Source organism: Strix aluco, chromosome 17 (genome assembly GCF_031877795.1).
Source record: "Strix aluco isolate bStrAlu1 chromosome 17, bStrAlu1.hap1, whole genome shotgun sequence".
NCBI lineage: Eukaryota > Metazoa > Chordata > Aves > Strigiformes > Strigidae > Strix > Strix aluco.
In genome coordinates this window covers 5168977-5182586 of record NC_133947.1, presented here as the reverse complement: position 1 = coordinate 5182586, position 13610 = coordinate 5168977, and the positions used below count along the sequence as shown (strand labels likewise).

Here is a 13610-nt window from a genome sequence, read left to right as displayed (position 1 = left end):
AATCTTCAGAGCTTATATACTTCTAGCTTGAAAAGCATCCAACTTGTTATTTTCACTAACAAGGATGGGTTACCAATTCACATAAAATGAATTGGTGCATATTTGTCTGAAGCATTCTATGATTTGGATATTCATATTCTTATCTTTCCAAATATACAATGCATACTTATTAGAAATCACTTAACTGGTTTCAGAGTTACCTTTACTCATTGGCATTTTAAAAGTCCTTGTTTTTATGGTGAATGATCATAAACTAGCTAATAATCAGACCAAATATAAAAAAAAAAATAAATAAAATCAAGAAAACAACCATCCAGCATACTGAAGTAAAATACCTGTGATCCACTTTCATCAAAGACAACATGTACAGTTGTTTTGGCAATTGATGCAGACTGCTTCTTACGAAAGCCCTACAAAGTGAGTAACCATCTATGTGAAAATACACACTTTACTCATTTTTTTAAACAAGAAACAGAAAGAAAATATTTAAGTCAGAGACTGTAAAGTGTCTGAAATCAGGTTAGAGGAGAAAATAGATTCTACAATCTCACAGCAGTTCCATTCCTCATGAGTTTCTCAATCAGAATTCAGGGCAAAGTAGTTTGTTACAAGCAGTAAGCAATAAGCTATGGCTTACTAAAATTTTTTTACTAAGTGAATAAATTCATAAGAGTGGTAAGCGTACCACAAAATAGGATAGCTGATGAGTAATTTCTGAAAGACTTCCATATTTGTAAGCATCCAGTTTTTGTCTTCCTGGAAAATTTTATATGCAAAACTTGACATTAAACTATGGTGACTCAGCCACTTCCCTGGGCAGCCTGTTCCAATGCTTGACAACCCTTCAGTGAAGAAATTTTTCCTAATATCCAATCTAAAACTCCCCTGGCGCAACTTGAGGCTGCTTCATCCTTTAGGCATATTGTTCTGTAGTGGCAATGTTAATCAGAAACTCTCGGTATAAATAGATACCAATAATCACAATAGATACCAATATAACAATATTTATATGGCAATGAGACATTTATTTTGAATCAACAAAAAACTACTTGAAAAGGTCTTTAAACCTTACCTTACATTTACTAAAGCCATAAATCTTTCCAGTTACATCTTTGATTTCCAAGATAGAATCAAAATATAAAAAAAATTTATCTCCTTCTTGATTACCCACATTCATTGGGCTTTTTAGATCTATTGTTAATAATTTCTTTGAATCTTTTTCTGGACAAAAACAAAATTTGGAAAGTAGTTTCATTACAAACAATTTGTAAAGACATGAAACTTACTTGTATTCTTCAGTTCAGCTATTAAGATGCATATTTTATTTAATACACTATAACTTACAATAGATTTTATTAGTGAAACAAGACAAGATTCAATCTTTTAGAAATATTTATCCTATATATTATCCTGTAAAATTTTCTTTGAAGGTTATTTACTATAGCTGCAGGCAAATTATAGAGTAATTTTGTAAATATTTAACTAGTTTAAAAGGAACATTATTACGTCATTATCTTACACCTTATTTTGCACTGAAATAACTATAAGGCATTATTTTAAAATTATTTTAACAAAATCACACCTGAGGGCCTAAAATGCAAATGTGACTGCAATGCAATTTTATCCCTGATAAAAACAGTGCCTATAACATTTCAAGTGGGAATTGTGCTGTGCTGAAAATTGAGTCAGTACTTCAGGATTAATCAATTTGAAAATCCAAGCTAGTGTGTAACAAAAGGTCACATTTGTGAGTGCCAATACCTTCAAGGCTGTACATGTCCACCTCTTCTTCTGGTATAATGACTGTTTCCCACTGATGATCCTTATATGAAAAATACATATTTTTAAAGCTAGAAAAGCATTATATTACAATTAAATGAAATGCAGTGATCAGAAAGTTATTCAGTAAGGACAAATTTTCAACTTTTTAAATCCTCTGTTATGAGGAGTGACAATGAACATATGCTTCATTGATAACAGCGAACAATGTTTTGGAAGAGCTTTGGTAGAGACATTAAACAGTTTAGTCTCATCTACAGAAATTATAACTGCCATTTTGTAAATGGCTTCTTGCTTACGTTCGTAACTGTTCACAAACAGTATTAGGAAGTCATTACTTTGAAACTGTTTAATCTAAATATGTACACCAAATCTAGATTTTTCTTTTCTGCTTCAACTACAGATGCACCCCTAAATTCCACATGTTGATGTGGGGAAAAAAATTTGATACACTTGAAAGAATGTGCATCTACTGCCTCAGAACAATAGAACAATCTAGTATGACAGACAAAAATAAGCTTACTGCATCATCTGCTGCCACATAGAAAGATATACTTTTGCTACCAACATTGAAATCAACCCAAAATTCTTCAAGATTTTCATCCAATGGTATCTGTAGCTAAAACAAAAAAATTAAAAGAGCTGAAAGCAATGATTTATACCAGCTAACAGGCTTTGTGTTACAGTCTGACAAACTTTAAATACATGCACATCTGTATATGCCTAAGAAAAAAAAAATTGATCCTTATTTTTACTTAACTAGAAGGAAAAAGAATTATTCAGCGGCACAAATGAAAATCTGTGGATATATGATTAAGCCTGTAACGTACCTCATATTTATCAAGAGCTGCTGATAAACACGGATATGTAAAAACCCTGTAAGAAAAGGATATTTTGTCAAGTATCCTAAAACGCTGTAAATAAATTTTGCATATCTGAACACAGCAACTGGATCGATTTCAGCACAAAACTTGTGTGCTTTAGAGACTAAGAGATCACAGCAATCAGAAGAGCAGTCACTTGACTGCACTTCTTTCCCCAAAGGAGATAACATGAAATTTTATATATCCTCACAGTTAAAAGCAGCAGTCTCAGACCTCTTGTCACTATGTTCATAGTTCCAGCTTATCTGCTGACATTTTAAGAACAGTATTCAAATTGAATATACACCCGATACAAAGACATACCAAACAACCTCTGCTGTCATGACATATAAACGTAACATGCAGAGCATGTGATCATATAGATAAGAAAAAAGCTTGTATTTTCTCTTCCTTTTCGTGTCCTATTCTCACTGATCATTATCTCAATGTACATATCCTAAATCAATAAAGGAATATGTATCAACAGACTACTAGCTATTGTCAGATGTTTACTGAATTAACAAGCATCTCAGGATTTTGCAACAGAACTAAATACAAAAACTAACTCCTTATAAACATTTATTAAAGTGTAATATACACTTTATATTGTTTAAGAATGTTTTCAAATTAACATTCTTATTTAATGAACAGTTTCTTCAAGCTGTTAACTAACCTGAAACTTACATTATGTTTGTCTTTTTTCCAAATACAGGAATTACATGAAATTAACATCTTGATAGAGAAGATGATGACTGACAATGTGCCAAAAGATGGTATTACTCAATTTCTTTACTATTTAATATTTTAAAAATATCTTATCTCTGTGTGGTTCCTTGACTTTATACCACAGCAATATTAGCCTTATTTGTTTGTATTATTTTAATACAGTTTCCCAAAACCAGTTTTTGCGATACAAAGGTTATGGCCATAAAATCCAAAAAAGAAAAATATATTAGCTTTAAAAAATTCAGGTTTACCTTCTTTTGTCTCCAAGCATGCCATTCACTTGGTTAAGAAATTTTCTGCAATCCTATTAAAACACAGAAATGTCTTATTAAAGGATTGTAAAACAAAAGTTGACCTCCCTGGAAAGATTTTTCATATGACTTACTGTTTCAAACTCAGAATCTTTAATTCCTTTAAATGCACTGGACACAAACTCCATGGAAAACCACTGGCACGCTAGTTGTCCTCTTTGTTTCTCTGATACCATTCTGCATAAAGCTTCTGTAATGGCTACTTGCAGGTCATAGTCTACAGCACAATACATTTTACAGGAACAGTAATTTTAAAGATACTACTGATGTGAAAAAAATGGTATTATGTGGGAAACTGGTATAAGCAGTGCTGAACATTTAAGATCACGTATCATGTCATATACTACATATACATAACCTGTAACAGATATATAGATAAAGAACGAAGGGAATAAGGATAACTAAACAACTTATTTTTCAAAATGAAATTTCAATCAAACTTTCAAGGAACATCAGAGCAAGATTAGGCGTATAAGCAAGAGATAAGAAGTTTTAAGCTTTCACTGTCTGAACTGGGAAATTGTTGGATACCAAAGTAATCCCTGAGAGAAGTTGCAGTACTACTAAACATGGCTAGCAGATCACTATCCTCAAAGACTGACTTCCTTATGAGTTTTTGCTATTTTAAAACTTACATTCTAGAGAAGAAAAGGACCGAAAACTTCAAAGAGTTAGCCATACACTACATATATCTGAAACATTCCAGTTTGCAGATTATTTTCATGCAGTATCTGTATTTTTCAGAGGACTGTAATCACAATATTCTGCAACTTCTAAATGTCTTTTCTGGATTTTTAATGGCTCTGCATGTAATTTTTCAGAAGCTCAATACTGAATTGTTTATTAAGTCCCATGCTCACCTCCAGCATCCAAAATTCTCCTCCCCATGTCACTCCTGCCAAACACAGTAACGTTTCATTAAACATGACAGCAACACAAAGCATAGGAGAACAGTTAATTTCATTATAAGCTTTCAATGTATGGGACAAAACCCTGACTCCACTAAACTATTAGACTTCAAAGGGGTACGTCTGTTATGCTAAGAATATACATCCGAAAGTACTACTGGGGAAGTGAACCACCTGATATATATAATTTTTATTCTATTTACTTTTTAAATGCTGTAAAAATTTTCCCAGCGTGAACAGCTTGTCCTTCCAGTGACCGATTCACTGTGCTTTATACACATTCTTATAAATAAGAGTTTATTTATTTTAGACTGCTGTGATGAGAAGAAGCCTAAACCAGATCTGGAAAGAGGTAAATTTAGGCTTGTAATGGATAACAACCCATGAGAATACCTGCCCACAGCCACTACACCACTGGCAACACAATAGCAAATGCAAAATTGAGTTAACCAGGAAGCAGTCTGCATGCATTATAAACAGCCTTAGTAAAAATTGCCTTCCCAGCTATGCAAATGATGTAATGATATAAAAATTCTATTGAAGATTATTTACATGACAAGCAACATTTCCTTCGTAGAAAATATCTTTTTCCTGGCATCTCGAGGCATGTTGTCAAGCATTAAATTAAGTTTTCTTACTACCTAAGAAGAGCATAAAAAAAGGGAGTAAGATTAAATATAAAATAACTTGTGAAAGTTTAAGTTATTCTTATTTTGAGCCCTTGTGATATGTTTCATACCACTAAATAACATGCTTAAATAATTGCAAAATGAGAAAAGACAATTAGTTCTATCTGAACTTAAATGGTATTTATCTTAATATAACTACCTCAATTTCAAAAAATTACCTTAGCTTTAGTATGAACATCAGTTGTTAAAGGGTTATGTTTCTTATTTGCACGTTTAAATACAGAAAAAACCCCTTCAAAGCTAGAGTTCTGTCTGCAGTTGATTGCTGAGGTAAAGGGTACCTTAAATTTGTATTAAAAAGCCTTTCCTTTGAGGATGTAGCCTTTACAGAAGACTTTTTTGTAACTTTCACCTTCTTTAGAGAGGAAAAAAACCAGACAACCTGAGGTTACTAAAATAAATAGGAGAAATTTGCAGTATACTAGAAGGTATAAAAGTTTCCTGCAAGTATCTAAAGAATTTACAGCCAATAATCACAGTCCTATTTATAGCAGTTATAATATAGCATATTATTTCCTGCGCTTTTATACAGCTTTCTCACCAGAATCTTAATACCAGTTTTGTAATTTACTGTCCAGAACAAAAATTATAGGTCAGTAATCTGAAAAAAAACCCACCACCACGATGTATAAATAACAACAAACACTCCCAGAGAAACATTAAGTCATCCCTGACACTAGAGCACTACAATAGTCTCTTTTTTTTTTTTGTAACATCTGTACCTTCACAAAGTCTGTTAAAACACTAATCAGAAAACTTGCTTAGAAAGAGGAATGTTTACCTCGTGCTGAACGTAAATACTAATTCTTACATCAGCGATGAGGGTACATGTTCTCAGAACAAAGTTTTCTAGTATATGCATTTTACCTAATGAACAGGAAAAAAACAAATTAAAGAGTTATCGAAAGTGTATTAGGGTGTTCCCTCATTAGCATTCGGAAAAAGATTTATTCTCATTTAGAAATAAAATGTAGTATGCCTTCCTTTCCATACAGGGTTACTGATATTTAAAAAAAACCCCAACCATCTTAAGCTTCATGGTTAAACGCAAGACAGAATAGGTACCTCAATTTATAGTAAATACGGCTCTTTATGATGTTTCTATTCCTGTGCATCACTGCATAAGTCCCCTGGGCATGAGATCATTATTTTAAAAATATAATCGGATCAATTCTATAACTTAGCTCTCTGAGATATAATTCAGACTCTGGAATTTATCCTCCCAGGGACAAGAAAATAAATCTTTCATTTTGATTGTGACAGCATAACATTCTGTAGTCACTTTCTACCTAGTGCTATACTGAGAGGTAAGAGCAGTGTGATACTCATAACAAGGTCAATAAAGGACTACTGTGCTATGCTGAGCTATAACAGTATCTTAGAAACAATGTTCTTTTCAGGGAAAAGTTCAGTTGCCATCTCTGAGGAGACTAGACTATCCTGATTTCTTGCTGAACATCAGCAAGTTACAAGGAAATCTGTCAGTAGAGAAACCTCAAAATAATCAAAGTTCCAGTTGACATTCAAGATTTTTTCACATGAATGAGAAATGTAGTGCTTTATGCGCAGAACAGGCCTCTTGAGAATAAGCCCTTTTCTGTTACAGTTTATTAGCTGAAGCATATAGATCTGGTGGTATATTTACATTAGATCAAGAAACTTTGCACCACCCTCACTATACATGTTCTCAGATCCACCTTGCCTCAAGATGGCTCCACAAGTATTAAGAGTTATTTTAACACTGATAACTTCAAAATGTCTCTTTGAGAACACTTTAACTATCGTATCCAGCGTACACAGCTTTTTCAGCTCACCTTCAGGTCTGCTATCACATATAGCCTACAATAAAAAAACAAAACAAAAGACATGATTTTGACACTGTAATTACGCATAAAAATCAGGTAACATGTACATAAAATAAGTAATAAAAAGCATTTAAGATTTTAAAATTATTTCATCCCTAATGAGGAACATAAGAGGTGACTTCTAATACCAAGCATGATTTCCCAAAATTGTATTTCAGTTAAATTTATGGGAATTATTTCCCCAATGACAAAAATCTTTATGAACAGGAGAAAACACAGATCTTATAAACCTGAGGTCCTGGGATTAGCATATCAATAATTTATGTAATCAAAATTAGGCTAAGATGAATTTTTTTTGTTCTCTGAACACTTATGTTGTTGGGTTTTTAAAATTTTATTTCATGATGCTAATCGTGAACAGTATGAACTAGTATGAATACTAGCAAACTATTTATCCTAAGACTTATGATCTATTTCAGAATCCATTGTAACATTAACTTTAGAAAAATATGAAATAGGAACACATTTGAAAGTCCTTTTGTTGCTAAACTAGTAACAATTTTTTTCAAATACATCGTTACCAGCAACATGTTGAAGAAATCTTCAGCCAGACTTATAAGCATTTCATTCTTTTTATTTCCACTGAGGATCAAAATTCCTTTTACCTTTTCAAACCAATTAACCATGTAAAGGGAAAACAGAAAAGAATCTATTTTAGTAGCTTGAAAAAGGACAATAGTTTGCATTACACTTCAGTAAAATTATACAAACTACAAAGATTAAAACAACAGCAACATTACCAGTCTGCTGAGAGTACTTTAGCCCCAAACTGAAATTTTTCATTCACCCTAAACAAATGTAGGTGATTTCACACTAATGTAGGTAATTTCTGCAGCTCACTTTCTAACACAAAAACTAGATATCTACTTCTGCATCTGCCATCACAGACAAAAAGAGCTGAAAATGGGTAATGGCTGAATGAAAAAGTGTGTTTGTAGGTGTGAATATAAGCATAAAGTTATCACCACGCCTTTTTTTTTTTTTTTTTAATTAAAGCAGTTGAGAAGGCAATTGAGTAACACTAATCTGACATTGCCATTCATTTTCTTCAGTGAAATCTCTGGTGAAAGCAATAAGCGGTGTCTCTCTTTCAGTATATTTATTAAGTTGACTTACAAATGATTAACGCATTTAACGTGCAGGTTGAAATACCACAACATAATCAGAATAGCACTATAATCTGTTGAAAGAACAGGTACAATATTGCTTTTGCAAGTATTAACAAAAAGATTATTAAATTGCACCAGGAAATTTCAATTCCTGCCTCAAAAGCAATATAGCAAGCTCATATAAAAAGGTATCATCCTGTAATTGCTGTAAGCGTATCTAAATTAATTACATATTGCATAATTTGCAAAGCCTTCAGTGTGTTAGAGCAGCATCACTTTATAAGAAGCCACTTGTCAAAGAACATTTAAATCTGAATACTGTTTATTGCAAAGTTATGGGAAATTCTTAATTCAGAAACAATCAGGGACCAAATCGAACACTAAGCTGTTCAGCACTGAAGTACTACTTGTGCATGCTTTATTAATTTATTTTTTTTTCTAGAAGTTCATGTATGCTTTATGGTTTTACTTATCCTTCCAATAAGACCATATTTTATCATTGCTGGGAGCCCATCTTCTCCTGCGATGCTGATTTTTTTCCCACATTTCTGAATAGAATTTAGTAAAGTAGAAATGCTTTTGACTTCTTGTTTGTCAAGTTCCTGAAATTGAAATTATAACATAAGCTTTAGTGTACTGTTCTAGAAGAACCTGTATTTAATTAAACAGATGCCTTTTTCTTCTCAAAAGCCACCTTAATTGCAGCTTGAAGTAGAGATTTCATTCTTAAATTTTATTGCAGTTTTTCAAATCAACTGCTGCTATAAACCAAGCCAAATGGAAAAAAAATCTTTTTCAGACTATTACAATGACAGTGTAGATGGTTCTGATATAATGATTACATTACCCAACACAGAAGGTTGTCTAGTTTGTTGACAAACTGCTTGCTGCATTTGTGAGAGACATTTTCACAGTCTTCTGTTGCCAGAAACTGTTCTAATAATTGGAAATCTTTTTTTCTTGTAGCTTCATCAATTAACTTTTCAAACTGTCAACAATAAAACAGAGCAACTATATTACTGTATGCTTAATACCGATACTGATTTAGCATAGGTTTTACACAATCATCTGTTGCATTCTAAGCAAATACTCTGAATCACAAAGTCATTACATGTAAAACCTACAGTACAGAACACCATATCTAATACATTAATCATGCAATACTTATTCACTGAGGTTGTATTATTTGCCAGTTTTCCTTAACTGAATTTTTTTTCTTTCCTCATATTACAAATAAATGCTTAAATAAGTGCCCATTATGTTAATACCCCTTCCTTAGTATATTTAATATTTTGCATTTCTAGGTTATCTATTAGTGACTTTAAAGCATGTTAGTATATTTGAGGACTACTCCCTTCCTCAACTATTTTGCCACTCCATTCTTTCTAAATCAATTCTAACCAGATTTCAACATTTTAATCTTAAATATCATCCCAACTGATTCATGTATATCAAATGCATATTATCTATTTTCATCAATGTTTCCAATTCTTCTTGCTTTCTACCCAGTAAAAGAAGTGCTTTCTTAGCACTAACCTACGTCACAGAAAACTTTCTTCCTACCACATTCTTTGCCACACTGCAAATTTTACTTGTCGTTAAATACCAGGCGTGCTTTAAGCTAGTAATTAAGACAATCAATACTCATATTCTGGTCCATAAACACATACCTGCATCTCATTCCTGTCTGCCATTTTTGCAATTCACCTATTCAGGTGCATAAGAAAGAAACAATCATCACTTGACTAACACACAATTCATTGACATAGACTTCAAATACTGCAAACACATCAAGTGATCAGTCAAAATACATTACAAATTCCAAAATTTGTCACTAGTATAAGCACCATTTAAGAAATTAAACTAGCTGGGGATATAAGGAAACACCCTTACATGGATAAACAATTACTTAAAATAAAAGAGTTGAAGGAATGATCAACTTTGGCAAGGGAGGAACATAAGAGTCCTGCAGCAGAATCTCCGTATTTCTCAGGGAGAAAAGAGCATGAGGATGGCCAATTATACTGTCAACACCAGGTTATTCAGAATAGCTAAGTCAACAGCAGAACCCCAGAAGGGCCTCATTATAAAATGGTACATTAAATCATTTAAGAAAAACGTGATAAACACATGCAGAGATAAAGCCTTCTTAATTATACATACAGTGATGGGCTCCGAGATTAGTATCACCACAAAAAGCAAGATCTCAAAATTACAGTTTTCTGAAAACATTAATACTCAAGAGCAGACAAAAGTATTTTGAGTTGAGAGTTAATACATAAAAAACTAACAAACTTTTTCATGCTTTGTATGAAGTAATATACATTGACCAATTTATCATGGGCAGTTTTGGTCTCCCATCCCAGAAATTACATATAATTAGACAAAGGAAAGGGAAATAACAATTAAAAATAGGGAACTTCTGTAGAACAAGCAACTGGGAACACATACTAATCGTTTCTGTACTCCTAATATAGAAATAACAAATATAAGATAGGGGTTTTTTTAGTTTTTCCAATACAAGAATGAAACACTCTAAGTTAAGGCCTATCCTAACGCCTCACAGGTCTCTTGCCTAGCGAGACAAGACAGAAAAGAAAACAGAAATCCTTTCCAGGTGCCTCCTTCTCGACGACGGAGTGAGACCTCCGCCCTCCAAACACACGTAGTCGATGACATCTCCCCCCAGGAGCTTTGTAACTGAGAGGAAAACGTCCCGTAGGGTCCCCTACCTCCTCAGCCCCGGGGCGGCAGAGAAACCCCCCACAGCACAGCAGCCCCTCACCTCACCTCACCGCCGGAGCAGAAAAAAGCGCCACTTCCCGCCGGCCAATCACTGCCAGCGCCGGTAGTCGCCAGCCAATCACCGCCCGCGAGCGCGGCATGCGGACCAATCGCCGTCGGAGGTGCGGGGTGGGAGGAGGGCTTCCCTTATCGCGAGGCAGCCTCGCGCGGAGGTTGCTGCTCTCTCCGCACCTGGCCCGGTCTCGGCCGGCCGGTCAGCTGCCGCGGAGGGGGTGGCGCTTTGCTGAGGCTGTGCTGCGGCCGGCCGGTGGGAGCTGCCTCAGGCCGGGAGCTGCCACCGGCCCCGCTGGCGGCTCCCGCCTACGGGATTTCTGACCTCGTTTGGACGTGGGGGTGTGGTTGCGGCCGCAGCCGCCCCAAAGGCTATAAAAACCCCGCCGCCCTCCCCGCTGAGGGGCCTCGGCCGTCGTTTCCCGCGTGTTTCCCGCAGCAGGAACTGCCGCAGTGAGGGCCCTGGGGCGGCGAGACTGCCGAAGGGAGGGGAACCACCGTGGGGTGGTGTTACTGATGGGTGATACCGTCACGTTACCACAGGACTGCTCCTGCTTGCACAGGACCTCCTCTCGTTTTATATTACAAATTGCCTTTATTGATAACCACGATTTAGAACTCTCAGTGCGTGGACAAGAGTTGCTGGGCATGAGTTTGCTAAACCAGTGTAATTAATTTCTCTGCTTAATTCAGAAACGTGTTCACTATCATCAAGTGCCAGAGTAGGTAGGATACAGAAACTTAAATACATACAGGTTGTTGACAAAGGGCTTCTAGTGACATTGGTCTTTATTATACAGAAGGAACTGGGTAACGTGTTTAAATGAAATCTAGCAGTTCCAAAGTGGGACTTTACCTGTACTGGTGCAATACTGGTGTATCTATGACGTGTATCACAAATACGGGTGATAAAATTTGTCATCTTGTATTCCAGTGGAGTATCAGAAAGCATCTCCGTTCATACCTAGATTAAGCAGCAATAGTGGAGCATCTAGGAGAAGAATCGCCTTTCAGAGCAGATAAACCTGCAGCAATTGTAAATAAAATAACCCCACTGACCTAAAATAAAGAAAACAAATCAGTACTATAAAAGGCAAAAAAACTGTACAGGAAGTATTTAAAATGCCACCAGGTGTCACTGTAATTCAAGAAAATGACAAGTGGCATGCTAATAGGAGTATGTCCACTGAGGAGTTGATCCCCTAGGAGTAGTGCTGAGCATTTTGCAGGAGGCATGTGCAGCTAAAGGGATTAACTGCAGCATTAACTGCTGTCACATTTGCTGTTGGGATACTTTATTAGAAGGCAGTGGGTGATCTGAAGCAGATCTGTAGAAGTTCAGCTTTACTAAGAAACCTACTAGGGACAAAGCTTTGCATGAGGAACTTGGAGCATCAGAAGTTTTCTATAAAAACTGAATTCTACTTTCACTGTATGAAGCAATGAAAGCCAATTTGCAGTTGATGCTTTCCCTTACTAGTCACATTAGTATACACACAGGCTTAGACTATCCACAGATTTTCAGATCTTGTAAAGAAAACAGCCTTACTCATTCTATAGCAAAAGAAAAGTGAGTCATAAAGTACGGGACAAGTGGGTCATACACTTTCCCTCCTGCACACTGACATGGCTGGGAGACTACTGTATGTTCATTTCTCATTCTCTACTGTCTATTTTGTTTGGTTCAGCAGAAGGGAGGTCAACAGAAAGCAGAATTTTCATTTAGTTATGCATTAAACAGACCAGAACAAGCAGTGAAATTATTTGGGCCACAGATATGGCAACTACACGTAAAAATTTCAGAGCAAATGGAAGCAAAACTGTCTTTAGGGTAGGGTAGCACTATGTACAGGGACCCTTCTTCACTACAGTAGCAGAAATATTTACCTTCATTACAGGTACTGGAAAACATTGTACTGGTCAATATAATCAATCTTTGGCACAGCTGCCATTGTAGGTACAACCGAGAAGGGTCAGAAGCGTTGATGCCAACAGTTTTAATATCAAGTGTCAGCTGAAATAGTTGCAGATCTGAGATCATAAGGAGAAAGCCATATCAGGGAAGAAGTCAGTACTAACATTAGACTCATGTTGACAAATGACTAATCATTTAGACCTGCTGTTCTGTGTCTTTACGAGGCAGTGCTGTAAAGTACATATAACGTTGCATTGAGCACTCATGATGCGCTAACTAAATTAAGTACTGTCGTTACAATTAACTGTTAGCATAATACTATTACTACAAGTTGGAATTTTTTTCTTTGTAAGATAAATACAAGGAAACTATGAATTTGAAACTCAATGTAATAATAACTTCTATATTAAAAGTAACACTAACTACCTGTAAGATAAACCTGATGGTTGGATGTTCACAGAAAAAGCCAGTCTTTTCTCTTAAAAACTCTTACACACATCCCCACTCCCGAGGCTAAAACAAATTCATATTGTTTTCGAGTGATCTGTTAAAATCAAAACCCACTATCTTTATCCTTTCCTGGTCTCCTGGCTAGTCTACACTGTGGTTGCCAATATTTATTTCCACGTGATGCTTAATTTTAGTGGGT

General features: G+C 35.4%; 1 protein-coding gene across 1 annotated transcript in view; it reads right to left on the bottom strand.

The window, feature by feature from the left end:
* The window catches only part of SYCP2 (synaptonemal complex protein 2), a 29247-nt gene extending 18206 nt beyond the window's left edge, over nt 1-11041 (bottom strand). Inside the window, exons 1-16 of the mRNA XM_074843112.1 lie at nt 10983-11041; nt 9921-9957; nt 9098-9238; nt 8724-8852; nt 7663-7767; nt 7091-7115; nt 6058-6143; nt 5140-5228; nt 4540-4574; nt 3754-3896; nt 3620-3672; nt 2610-2655; nt 2303-2398; nt 1762-1822; nt 1073-1221; nt 336-410 (exon numbers count right to left, since the gene is read on the bottom strand). Coding sequence (XP_074699213.1) covers nt 336-410; nt 1073-1221; nt 1762-1822; nt 2303-2398; nt 2610-2655; nt 3620-3672; nt 3754-3896; nt 4540-4574; nt 5140-5228; nt 6058-6143; nt 7091-7115; nt 7663-7767; nt 8724-8852; nt 9098-9238; nt 9921-9944 — 1257 coding nt within the window. The 5' untranslated portion in view covers nt 9945-9957; nt 10983-11041. The remainder of the gene's footprint in view (nt 1-335; nt 411-1072; nt 1222-1761; nt 1823-2302; nt 2399-2609; nt 2656-3619; nt 3673-3753; nt 3897-4539; nt 4575-5139; nt 5229-6057; nt 6144-7090; nt 7116-7662; nt 7768-8723; nt 8853-9097; nt 9239-9920; nt 9958-10982) is intronic.
* Between the last annotated feature and the right edge of the window lie 2569 nt (nt 11042-13610).